The 13,499-nt window shown below is 38.9% G+C and overlaps 1 protein-coding gene across 21 annotated transcripts in view; it reads right to left on the minus strand.

Annotated features, from left to right (window-relative positions):
• Positions 1 to 13,499, minus strand: part of CYRIB (CYFIP related Rac1 interactor B) — a 147,824-nt gene that overhangs the window by 6,715 nt on the left and 127,610 nt on the right. For all 21 annotated transcript variants that reach the window (XM_081504035.1, XM_081504039.1, XM_081504047.1 and 18 more), the window contains 5 exons: positions 12,171 to 12,276; positions 5,568 to 5,704; positions 4,410 to 4,487; positions 2,278 to 2,394; positions 1,198 to 1,277 (listed from right to left, as the gene is read on the minus strand). In XM_081504035.1, the coding sequence (XP_081360161.1) occupies positions 1,198 to 1,277; positions 2,278 to 2,394; positions 4,410 to 4,487; positions 5,568 to 5,704; positions 12,171 to 12,276 (518 nt within the window). The remainder of the gene's footprint in view (positions 1 to 1,197; positions 1,278 to 2,277; positions 2,395 to 4,409; positions 4,488 to 5,567; positions 5,705 to 12,170; positions 12,277 to 13,499) is intronic.

Genomic DNA, 13,499 nt, shown 5'->3' on the forward strand with positions numbered 1-13,499 from the left:
AGCTGGATGATGCTCAAAGTTGTATCCTGCTGATATATAAAAGGGACGCTGAGACTATACCCTTACCTTCTCCGCAACGAGATTCCCAGAGAAATGAGGGGGCGGAACAGTTATCACGTATACACTCTGGTCTCTATATGCATGTTGGTATCTTGCCCCTTCTGCTCAGCGGAGATCAGACAATTTTAGAGAGATTAAAAGTAGCCCCAAAGTAAAAGTTTGGGGATGGGTGCTTTGAAAGGCTGTCATCATCAATGTGATGAGAAAAGCCACTAGCTTAATAGAGAAAGTATTGGCATTTATAGATGCTAACTTGATCTAAACATATTACTGTATTGCAGAATTTTAATATTCTAAAATTCAATCATAGTCTTCTCTCAAATGGGAAAAAGGAAACAGCACTTTTAGTCTACAAGGAATTCAGCATGGCATAGCGAAAAGAGTCCAGTACAGAATGGAGACACCCAAGCACATGCGTGAGGTCAGTCACCATGCACAAGCCTCTGCACTCCCCAGGACCCTGCTCCCCTAGATGAGAATGACGATGCTATGAGGATAAGTAGTTTCTCTCTTACTTCAAAAGGTTTTCCAATAAGATGAGTATATAATATTGTTTTGGGAAATGAAAAGCTCCACAGAAACTAAAGTTATATAATAAAACCATATACTATTCAGGAATATAAGAAGAATTCTTTCTGCCTGCTGACAGGAAAATCCAGACAGAAAACATTGTGGTACATGTTACAAATGGCTTGATAGAGAGGAGAAACCCAGAAGAGAATTTAGGTTAGTGTTGGGGAGAAAAAAAAGACGACTGAGAACTAATAACTAATGTTGAGAGAAAGGGATAAGCATTTAAGAATATTTCTAGTCCTCTAGCAAGAAGGCAAAGTGCTCTTTGAAAACAAAAGAGAATATCTGAGAGGCATAACCAGACGAGCTTTAAAGTTCTTCCCCTATCCCCTCAAAAGCACACAAAAACCCTATTCTGAAGCATCTGACTGGTCTGATGAACCTGAAAACCAAATGTACTTTATACATTTAGCCAGAACCTACATTAAGCTGTGTAATTATTTTAATTTTGTTTCTTACATACTTGGGATATATTTAATTCCACCTTCCAAATATGACATATTCATATCTTTGTCAATCATTTCAATAGGACTGTCAAGGTGAAAAAGATCAGCAAATACTCACGGTGTTTCAAGCATGACTCTGCACACACTAGCCATGGTGCTTAGACAATCTGTGGTATTTTCTATTGGTAAATTTTTATTCTGTAAAAGTGTACAGAGAACAAAAGAGTGATGAGCAGCTATTACTTAAGAAAAATTTAAAACCTAGCATAACATGAAAAATTATCAACTTTAAAATCCGATTCCTCCTCTAAATTTTGCTTTAAAAAATGCACTAGAAAAAAAAAATGCACTAGATTCTAGGTACTGTTCTAAGCTCTGAGGACACAGCTAGGAGCAAGACAGCTGAGATCCTCCCATCTCTCAAGAAGCCCTTACATTTGAGAGCGGGTGGGAACAGCCTCGACATACAGACAAGGCCCCAAGAGACATGCGATAAGTGGATTTGATCCTAAGGGCCCCGGGAAGTCACTGGAGACCTTTCCCCCCTCCAAAACTTATTTATTTTTAATTGAAGGAAAACTGCTTCCCAATATTGTTGGCCTCTGCCACATATTAAAGTGAGTCAAGCCACAGGTATACATGCGTCCCTTCCCTCCTTAACTTCCCAAACTGGAAACCTTTTACGCAGAGGAGGAAAGGAACGTGGTTTGGGTCTTAAGAAGACTACCTGGCTGCATTCAGGAGACAGGCCCACAGTGGGTCAGAGCATGAATGCAGAAATCCAGGTAGGAAGAGGTGGGGTGCTCCAGAGAGGTAGCTCGAGGTAGTAAAGGGTCAAGTTCTCAGACTCAGGGTACACTTCAATAAGGAGAACCAATAAGACTGCCTTGTCTGATGGAGTGGATATAGGGGTGAGATAAGGAAAGGAACTGGGGATGATAACCCTTAAGTTATCTGGTTGTACAGTGTCAAGACCTCACTGTGGTCAGGAGACCATGGAGGTGTCGACTATCCATCCTAAGGGTGACTGCCAATAGGCGGCAGGTGTGCACATGTGGGGCTCAGGGGAGAGGACCAGACTCTGCACAAGGCGCATCTGTCAGCCTAGAGGGTCTGTAGTGGACTCACTGAGCCCATCCTATCTGCACACAGGCTGAAGAGGAATGACACAAAGAATAACTTCCTAGGCAATGCCTACCTCTGAGACAAACTTCGTTGTAGCATCACTTAAGGTTTTCAGCATTGGGGTTGCCTCAGCATAAAACAAAGACATTCGATTTGCCAATTCATTATTTACTTCATTTTCTCCTTCTGCCTGTGTGGAAAACAAGGACACTTAATATCAGCTCCTAAGTTATTAAAATAATATTATAAAAGGACCTAGGCAAGGTGCCTATCTAATGCTTGCTAATCTATTAATAATAAATATATTTACATTTTAGCCCTCAAATGTACACAACTTACATTATCTTTAGCAAGAAAAAGATTCAAAGTAATATAAAGAAATTTTTTTAACAATTAACTTCTTTAAAAATATTTTAAATGATATTAATCCATTAAATGAAACTTGAATAGGCTGCCTGCTGTATACAAGAGACCATCTAAATGCCACGGAGGACAGAAAGATGACTATGACATCACACCCTATTAGGAGCAAGCAAGCATCCACGTAGCTTATCTTAGTAACATGCTAAGAGACGAGGAATGAAGTGGGGGATGAGATGAGGACTAAGACTAGAAGGAACTAAAACGGATGCATGGAAGGGCTAGGCTTTGGCAGGTGTTGATGGGCAGGTACACACAGCATTTCAACCAGTCAGGGGGCAGAGCATGCTTTCAAATGACATGGCAGAGTGTAAATTCAATGAGGTCAGTGTAATAAGGGACAGCAACCAGTGAAAAAAAACTGGAAGGGAAAGCTGGGGTCAGACTAATCTTAGTTTCAGGTCATGTTTTTCTTTTGTAGGTAATGGGAAGCCGCTTAGTGTTAGAAGAAAAGGAGTAACAATTAAGCCAATCTTCAAAATAAAGTTAACTACTGACGGCAGGCTGTACCAAATAGAAAGAAATCGTATGCCAGAAAATAAGTTCTGCAGCTACAGAACAGCTGCCAAAAAGAGTGGGAATTAGGCTCTCAACTGGGACAGAAGTACTAAGAGATGGGAAGTGGGGCAGTGAAGAAATCTGAGAAAAATGGCATTTGATAGCGAATGAACTGACCTATAGTTATTGAGAGCAAAAAGGACTACAAAGATGATTTCAACGTCATTGGTCTTGAATGATGGCAGGATGGCTATAATAGTAAATTGGGTCATTTTATTTTACTTTATTTTACATAGTGACTATGAAAAAGACAGACGATGAGGTCAGCCTCACAAAATAAACTGGTTTATGCCAAACCAAACTAATATATATAACAGATGCTTCATTAAAAGAAATCTTGCTTCTGCTCCAGGACTGTCTTAAGAGCAACGAATTCATAAAATATTTACTCAATGGTCTCTTTTGGTTTTGTTTTTTAACTGGAGGACAATGCTTTACAGTATTGTGTTGGTCTCTGATGATCCTTTGGGTTTTTGTTTTTTTTTTAACCTTTTATGCCACCTAACACTCCTTACAAACTTACATAGTATTTCTTCATTAAACTATCTACTTGAGGCCAGGGATGATCCTAGAAATTTTCTGTTTTTCATACAAATTAGCGTGATATAGGTCCTCAAAATATCTAGAGAAAAAGAGTATTTTTCTCACACTTAAGGTTGGGATTTGATGTCTAGGAGAAAAAAGTATTAAACAGCTTAAAATGAGACGTTGAGAGGCTAACAAGCCAGAAAAGATGCTATGCTAGCCGAGCAACAGGCTCAGAGCCATCTTCTCACACGGCGGTGCCAGACAACAGACGTGCCTGAGGTCCAAGACCTCGCTCCCCTTCCCGCCAGGGTTAGTGCTGTTCCCATCCGGGGTCAACCTCTCCCCAAGAGTCTTCCCATCTAAGAACATAGGGACAAATAACTCATAACCACTAATTCATGAAACTTTTCTGCAGTTAAGATGAGAGAACAAAGAGAAATTTTGTATCAATGTTATATAGACAAAAAGCAGTTTTACTGAAGCAGCCATGGAACAAAGAACCAAGTAGAAAAATAGGTAAATACCATATGGTTTGCTACATTTTGCTCTTTCTTCCCACAGCTGTGGATGCCCATAATTATTAACTTTACTACTATCTTTAGCTTTATCTGAATGAATGAATGAATCTGTAAAAGATTAAACTGAGCAAATCAAGATCTGAATTATTATTATCATGCCATAATTCAAGCTTTAACTTACTGGAACATTATTAATCCTCATGCGACTCAATGTTCTCCTGTAATAGCTGAAGTCATTCTGTATGGCAGGATTTGTCATCTAAAGAGAACATTTATGAAAGAATAAGTTATTTGCTAAAAGATAGTATAAAAGTTAAATGAAGTATCTACTAGAGTTGTAATTACTTAATTAACATTCTCAAATTTGTAATACCACTTTAAGAACTAAAACCGTTATCATCCAAGATGACCATCTGCACTTACAATTATGTAACACTGTGCTTACTGCCCTGATTTGCTAACTCTCTCGTGACGGACACAGAACACTGTGCACACTGGTTTTCAGTCACAGTCAGTACACTGTCCTTCTTTCTTCTCAATTTCAGGTAACATATGAAAAGGCTGCCCACCAAAAATGGTATTACCAAATAGACAAAAACAAAAAGGAATGTGTAGCCACTTATTGTGGGTTATTACAATTAATATACAGGGCAGTTGTCAAACAGACTAAAATTTTATAAATAAACCATTTGTGTTCAAAGTATGAATAAAGGAGAACAGCTATGATATAATGTTTATAAAATGCTGAGGTTAGGAATCCAGCTCTTCCATTTTCTAAACAAGGTACATGAGGTGCTGGAAAGTCAGAGGACCTGCTTCATCGTTAGTTACTATGATAGAGCCTAAAGTGGAATTAAGGTCTCCTGATATGGAATTTAATGCTTCTTTTTTTACATGCACTCCTTCCAGCAAAAAGGATGTTTATAAGTAGATAGGGGGAAGGGGAGGATGTAAGAAAGAAGACAGAAGAAGGGAAGAAGGGAAAGAGGGAGAGGGGTAGGAGAAAGAAAGAAAAATCAACATTTTTATATATTAATAGAAGAATGCTGGAAAAAAAAACGGGATGAGTAGGAAAAAAATATTAGAAAATGTCAATATTGTTGTTTCAGAGATACTTTTTAAAATCAAGTTAAATGAAAACTGAATATTGAGCAATTTGCTGTTTGCTATGCTATACCAAAGAGCCTGCATAATTTTTAAATCCAGCTTTCCATTTTTGCTGAGGAACAGCAGACACTCATTCCATCACATTTTAATAAGGGCTCCAGGCATTTCCTCCTAGTACTCATTGAAAAACGCATGATTTTCCTAACAAGAAGGACCAGCAGGACAACCCTACCTTGAGTTCATCAAACCGGAGTGTAAAATGGAGAATTTCTGCAAACTGTTTAGCAAGAGCCTGCTCTCGCTCTAGATGCTGGGTGGGAGAATACGGGGTACTTGTCAAGGCTCCCAGAAGACCTCTTAACGCTGCTTCTAAAGAACAAAACGTTAAGATATTGTTTGCATCTATTTATTAAAAAGTGAGCATTTTTAAAATGTTGATTTCAATTTCCATAAAAATAAGGTCTCTTTAAAAGCTAGATTATCTAAACATCACACTCAAACTGAGTACTGTTTACCAGAATAGAAACCCTGAAGTGACTAACTCAATTTCTGTAAACCCAAATTCAGAATCATGAAGAATATGAATCTGAATGAAATATCAGGATCAAAGGACAAATCTTACATTATTTTCACATTCTACACAGTGTTGATTTTTATGAAATGGTTACTGTGACTACGTCTTTCTTCGTGAAACTATGGTCAGTCATATCTGTATGTGGGTATGAATGAATTACCAACTTCACATACTTTGTGCTGTTTATTTATAAACACAAACTACTTTATTTCAGCTATGAAAAGAAACCAAATATGTGGTTTAATAATTAGCTTCCTGAGTGTTATTCAGCTTGCTATCTCAGGTCCATAATATAAATATTCTAATTCATTACACAAATAAAATTGTCCCTTGAAACAACTGCTACTTTTGGAATGCCAGACTGTGTTTAAAAATGGAAATACTAAAAAAAAAAAAAAAGAAAGAAATACTGATTTCACTTCAAAAAAATCCCAGAAATCAAGCTAATACTGTTACATACTACAGAATCAGACAACAAGGCTAGATTCTATTCAGAGAAAACAAAGTTTATAGAGTTAGATGGTGGTCTGCCATTTATGAATAAATGCTAGATTAATAAAGATATTTATTAATGAAAACAAATTTATGTCATATCATCAACCTTTAAAGAGCTGGAAAAACTACCAACTCTACCATTTATTTGAGACCCAATTATGAACTAATATCCATACTTGTATACTTAAGCTAGTCTGTCATTTAACTTTCACTGTCAACTATGACATGGGCATTACAGATGGATAAACTGAGTTTCAAAAGGTCAGACCCCCAAGGTATATTTCATAAATGCCAAGTGCTTCTGACTTCACAGCTCTATTATTTCCACCGTAATAAGCTGTTTTTCATATAAAATGACATTCTAACTAGCCTTCCATAACCTTATAAAAGATTAAATTATTGATTAGTACCAAGAGTAAGTATTCTTTATGCGTCTATTATGTGCCAGGTACCGAGCTAGACACTGTAATCCACACAGTAACTTCAAATGATAGTTATCATCCTTTTTTAATAGTAAGTTAAAAAAATGTTTTGGTGGTCTAATACGTGTCAGGCACTGGGTAAACAGATGAAGATGGACACACTCTAAGCTCACACAGAGACCAATTATACGGAGAGAAGACAGACAACTTACTACAGCTGGGATATGTACTAAGAAGGGTATGGTACCAAGAAAAGGTATAAAAACGGAGCTTCATCCAGTTGCAGACTCAGGGAAAGACTTGCCTGAGTACATGACACTTGGAGCGAGACTGAACTGTGTGCAAAGAATGAGCAAGAGTCTGCAAACAGACAGGGCAGGGAGCCCAATCCTGAACTGAGAGAAGCATGACTGAGTAGAGAAACTGCAAGACAACAATACAGGTGGAACAGAGAGGAACCTAAGACTAAAACCATACGCATATCATCTGTGTGCCACACAAAGCACCCTGGCCTTGTGACCTTAGTGTCCCTAGAGAAACTAAGCAGGGTAGTGACATCAAATTAGCATTAACTCTACTTTGGACTTCCCTAGTGGTCCCGTGGTTAAGAATCTGCCTGCCAGTGCAAGGGACTCGGGTTTAATCCCTAGTCCAGGAAGATTCCACATGCTGCAGGCAACTAAGCCTGTGAGCTACAACTGCTGAGCCTGTGCTTGCGAGCCTGTGAGCCACAGCTACTGAGCCTGGGTACACAGAGCCTGTGCTCCACAACAAGAAAGGCACTGCAGCGAGAAGCCCCAGACACGGCAACTAGAGAAAGCTCTCAAGCAGGAACAAACACCCAGCCAAACATAAATAAATAATTAAAAATAAAAACTCCATCTGCAGCATGGAGAATGGACTGTGGGAGTACAGACAACTTATCAAGTGGAGAAATAATGACAGATCAGGCCACAAAGTAGATCCAGAAGGGGGAACAAGGCATGACTAGGAAGAGGAGCCTCTTTCAGAGACCAGAGCCATATATTCTCTTACCGACTGCCAGCCATCCACTATCAAAGACCAGTCTGAAGCCTCAGAAGAGAACCCGAAGGATATGGACTGCAGGGGATTTGAAACAGCCAAGAGAGATGACCACCATTATTGTGGGCACTTCAGAACCTTCTGAATAGGTTTTGGTGAATTCAGCCCACTGAAGAGGAGTCAATGTGTTGGACAGACTCACTCACTATGATCCCTGGAGGGGGCCGCTGTAAGCCCCTGGAACGGGAGGAAGACTAAGGAGACACAGAGCAGTTTGTGTACTGTTTGGACACACAACCTTCCCGTGGACAGCTGCCTCAACTGGGAAGGGCTCTGACTGAAACAAGCAAGTACAGGATGCTTCTCAGGTCAGCATGGTTAGACATGTTGGCAAAGCTCAGCATCTTCCGAATCAGGCCAGTGGTCCCTCTCCAGGAGTCCACCCTGTGGCTGATCTGTAGTGCTCGAGCCAAGCAGCCTTCTCTTTGAAACTCTGAAGGACCACAGGCACCGGCAGTTTGTGTGCTGCTCCGTGGGCTGTGTGGTGTTTCCTCATCTCTGGCTCAACAGCGAGGAAGAAAAGAGAGAACAGAGGTTAAGCGGACTTAAAGCAGAGGGTTCAACTCATGGGAGGTCCAAGGAGGACACTGAAGTTCACAGAATTTAAAAGATGGAGCCAAGAGCACACAGCTAATAACCACCAACACCAGAATTCAAACACAGGCCATCAGGCTTTGAAAGCCTAAACTCTATTATTATTGCTTCTTCTAAATACCTAACAAATATTTGATATATCAGATGCATGTATTCATTAATCCATCATTCGCTCACTTGTTCAACACTGAGCAAGCAAGGATATGCATCCTGTCAGCAAGGAAACTGGGAACGTGAACACATTACCAGCCAAGAGAAGAGGAGTGAACCACCAGATCTTAAATGTGTACTTTGCTCACACCTTTACAGAAGTCCTAGCCTACACAACCAAGGGTCAAGGCTTCCACATGACAGAAAGAAAAACCGAGAGCTTTTTGCTACTACCCATGTTACTACAAACTCTGGTGAGATGGAACACAGCACTTGTGCCAAAACACACACCACTTACCTGATGTCGTTCCAGTAGTTAAAATATGAACGTGTAAGCGTGCCTGGTTTGACCTATTTTATAATTATTCTTTTTTTTTAATTGGCAAATGCTAAGAGACCAATATGCACTCAGTATGCCAGCAAATTTGGAAAACTCAGCAGTAGCCACAGGACTGGAAAAGGTCATTCTTCATTCCAATCCCAAAGTAAGGCAATGCTAAAGAATGCTCAAACTACCACACAATTTCACTCATCTCACACGCTAATCAAGTAATGCTCAAAATTCTCCAAGCCAGGCTTCAGCAATACATGAACCGTGAACTTCCGGATGCTCACACTGATTTTAGAAAAGGCAGAGGAACCAGACATCAAATTGCCAACATCCGCTGGATCATCGAAAAAGCAAGAGAGTTTCAGAAAAACATCTATTTCTGCCCTATTGACTAAGCCAAAGCCTTTGACTGTGTGGATCACAATAAACTGTGGAAAATTCCGAAAGAAATGGGAATACCAGATCACCTGACCTGTCTCTTGAAAAACCTGTATGCAGGTCAGGAAGCAACAGTTAGAACTGGACATGGAACAACAGACTGGTTCCAAATAGGAAAAGGAGTATGTCAAGGCTGTATATTGTCACCCTGCTTATTTAACTTCTATGCAGAGTACATCATGAGAAACGCTGGGCTGGAAGAAACACAAGCTGGAATCAAGATTGCCGTGAGAAATATCAATAACCGCAGATACGGAGATGACACCACCCTTATGGCAGATAGTAAAGAGGAACTAAAAAGCCTCTTGATGAAAGTGAAAGAGGAGAGTGAAAAAGTTGGCTTAAAGCTCAACATTCAGAAAACTAAGATCATGGCATCTGGTCCCATCACTTCATGGGAAATAGATGGGGAAACAGTGGAAACAGTGTCAGACTTTATTTTTCTGGGCTCCAAAATGACTGCAGATGGTGACTGCAGCCATGAAATTAAAAGACGCTTACTCCTTGGAAGGAAAGTTATGACCAACCTAGACAGCATATTTAAAAAGCAGAGACATTACTTTGCCAACAAAGGTCCGTCTAGTCAAAGCTATGGTTTTTCCTGTAGTCATGTATGGATGTGAAAGTTGGACTATAAAGAAAGCTGAGCACCGAAGAATTGATGCTTTGAACTGTGGTGTTGGAGAAGACTCTTGAGAGTCCCTTGGACTGCAAGGAGATCCAACCAGTCCATCCTAAAGGAGATCGGTCCTGGGTGTTCATTGGAAGCACTGATGTTGAAGCTGAAACTCCAATACTTTGGCCACCTCATGCGAAGAGTTGACTCATTGGAAAAGACCCTGATGCTGGGAAGGATTGGAGGCAGGAGGAGAAGGGGACAACAGAGGATGAGATGGCTGGATGGCATCACTGACTCGATGGACATGAGTTTGGGTAAACTCCGGGAGTTGGTGATGGACAGGGAGGCCTGGCGTGCTCCGATTCATGGGGTTGCAAAGAGTTGGACACAACTGAGCGACTGAACTGAACTGAAGAGACCAATCTGAACGCGAGAAGTATCTATGCAGCATCGAAAGCATTTAACTTCAAAAACAGCTGGGAACTGGCAACACACAAGAAAACTCTTATTTAAAGTAGTGGTGATACTACTAATAAGTAGAACTAATTATTTAAAGTAGTAGTGAAGATAACCAAGAGGAAAACACCTAGGCCCCCTGAGGTTACAAAGCTATTTACATAAGATATTTGACTGAAAGAACTGACTGCTATGCTTGAGGAAAATAAATTATAATTCTTACTTACAGTAAGAAAAGGACAATTTACATAAATGCTTCTATCTCAACTATTACTTGTCTTTGCATTTGACAGCGTGTACTGCATCTAAGGAAAAATAGCAATTCTCTTACTTTTTAAAAAATATGGACATTAAAGAAAAACAAAACAGAACTTCAACTTTGAAGCAGAGGTTGACACAAACGGTCAAGTAGTTTACTCAAAGACATAAAGAGAGCAAGATATAAAAACCATGATGCAGCAGGGACCCACTGCAACTAGAAAGCACAGGCCTTGACTAACAGACACAGAGTCGGTTTGCCCCTTAGCTTCGACAGCTGAGAGGAATGATCAATTGATCAATTGTTGCCTAAGCTAATGATTTTTCCAAAGCAACGAAAGACTTAAGACACATACACACAAAACACAAACAATTACCAATTTTTAAAATGTGGCAACTAATTAGGAATTTTTAAAAAACCACACAGGCAAAACAAATCATATCTCAGGTCTAAAGTCAGCTTATAAGCCCCCAAATGGTATCACCAACTCAATGGAGGTGAGTCTGAGCAAACTCCAGGAGATGGTGATGTATAGGGAAGCCTGGTGTGCTGCAGTCCATGAGGTCACAAAGAGGTGGACACGACTGAGCAACTGAATAACTGGCTTCTATCTTACTGTACTAGTTTTATTAAATTGTATGTACTCATTTAGGATATATAACATGTTTATATGATTCAAAAAGTAAAACTATATAAACACGTCAAAAACTTAACCTGAAATGCTTCAAACTTCTGACACAATCTACACCAATTCCCACCCCATGCTCCCAACTTCACCAAGTAAAAAGCTCTTCCAATTTACACAATCAATTAAATGACTAAATCTTACCTGGTGTCTCTTCCTTCCTCAAGAAAAAGAACTCCAATTCTACTTATTCACTGCATTAAAGGCACAATTCTGATCTTGGAATAATTTTTCCCACGCAAGGGAAAAAGCACACGACTCTGAATTCTTTTTATTTAATAACTCTCTCGGTAACTTCACACATACTATTAGCTTCCTAGTTCTCATCGTGTACAGTTTTAGGAACATGGATTTGATCAAACTTAGGAACACAAAAATCTAAATCACCGAGGAGACTGAGGATTAGGTCCCACACATGGGAAAGGATTTGCTCCAGAGCTGGAAAGGAATTCTACAGGCAGTTCTCACAATAGGACACTATGGGCTGCAAAAAATCGGAAATCTTCTCATAAAAGTTTTAATTTGTTGAGGAAAATGGTCTAAATAACTTAAAAGACCTAGCTGAACAGGAAGACAGCAGCATGAAGCTATAATCTTACAGTCTACCAAGCTGCTTTACCTATGAGACATACATTTAGCAGTGTGAACATAAAATCTTGTAAACAGCTGCCAGTATCAATAACTTCCTTTTTCACTGAGGAAGTCATAATGATAAAACTTTCCACTTACCTAACCTCTGAGAAAATTCATAAAATTTCTTTAATTTGCCTACTAGTGGAACAACTGCACCCCATGCCTTCTCTTGCAACTTCTCGTCTGCTGGATGCTGGATTGCCTTCAAAATCCAAAGAATAAAAATAATCAAGATTTATAAAAAAAATCATAACAGTATTATTTTTACATTAAAATATAGGTTTTGGCAAACATAGGAAATCCTGGTATAGTCTATGAAATTCAGTATAATGGATCCAAGAGAGCTGAAACTGGCCTTCTCAACTCCAGGGGTACTTTAAACCTAGTATAATACAGTTTTCATCACCCTTGCAACGGATATAGATAGAAGAGAGTAAAAAATGACACAATGTATGTTTGTCAGGTATATTATGCCTTGATACCTGTTAGAATCTAAAATCTAGACTCTCAAATTTAGAATCAAATACAAGATACCATTTTATACTGTTTCCCATATCACAAACAAGCTTTCTTAGAAATTCTTTAAGAATTGTTTTAGTGGAATAGAAGGAACAAAAAAGGCAGGTGATAAATGAAATAAGACCCAATTCTGGGGAAAGGGCAAATAAACTCTCAATAATTCAAATTCCAAGGTCCAATCTAGCTTTAAAAAAGCTACCAAACACCGAAGAACCTAAATCAACCTGAAAAATGTGATTTAGAAATTGTCACTTATCCCTTCCCTATAACTAAAATCCTATTCTGGAATCTAAATTTTTTTAGGTTTTCCTGAAGAAGGTGAAAAAGTTTCAAATGTGAAAAAGGAGAAAATAAAACATAATCTAGAGACTCTATTGTAAATATGAATATGCTCTTTCTCTGCCCAGTCTTCCAAGTCATTGTGCAATCATTTGTAAGTACAGAGGGCTATTCCCAAAGAAATGCATATTATTGATTTCATCTTCCTTTCGCTTATAGATGCTTTTCTTCACCTTTTTTCCATAATCTGGTCTGCTTTTTCTAACATCTTCACATGAGCTTAAACATTCCATCTGAAAGGTGAAGCACCTGCTTACAACATTATCAGAAGATAATGGCACATTCAGCTTTTCCTAAGACACTAGTACTCTTGACTCCATCCATACAAAACCAGAAAGAAGCAAATAAAACTGAAACTAGATAGATTTAGAAGATGCTTCAAATAAATTAGTGACAAGCTAAATAAATGGCTATATACATTGTTTAAGCAAATTGCTTTATAAGCATGTCATTATATTATCTTTTTTACATAAACAAATAGGAGTCTGAAATGAATCTCACTTAAATGACTATCTAGAAATAACGTTATGTTAAAGAAAACTGGACTTTACAACATGTAACAATCCT

This window comes from Giraffa tippelskirchi, chromosome 6 (assembly GCF_054371585.1).
Source record: "Giraffa tippelskirchi isolate mGirTip1 chromosome 6, T2T-mGirTip1v1.2.pri, whole genome shotgun sequence".
Taxonomy (NCBI): Eukaryota; Metazoa; Chordata; class Mammalia; order Artiodactyla; family Giraffidae; genus Giraffa; species Giraffa tippelskirchi.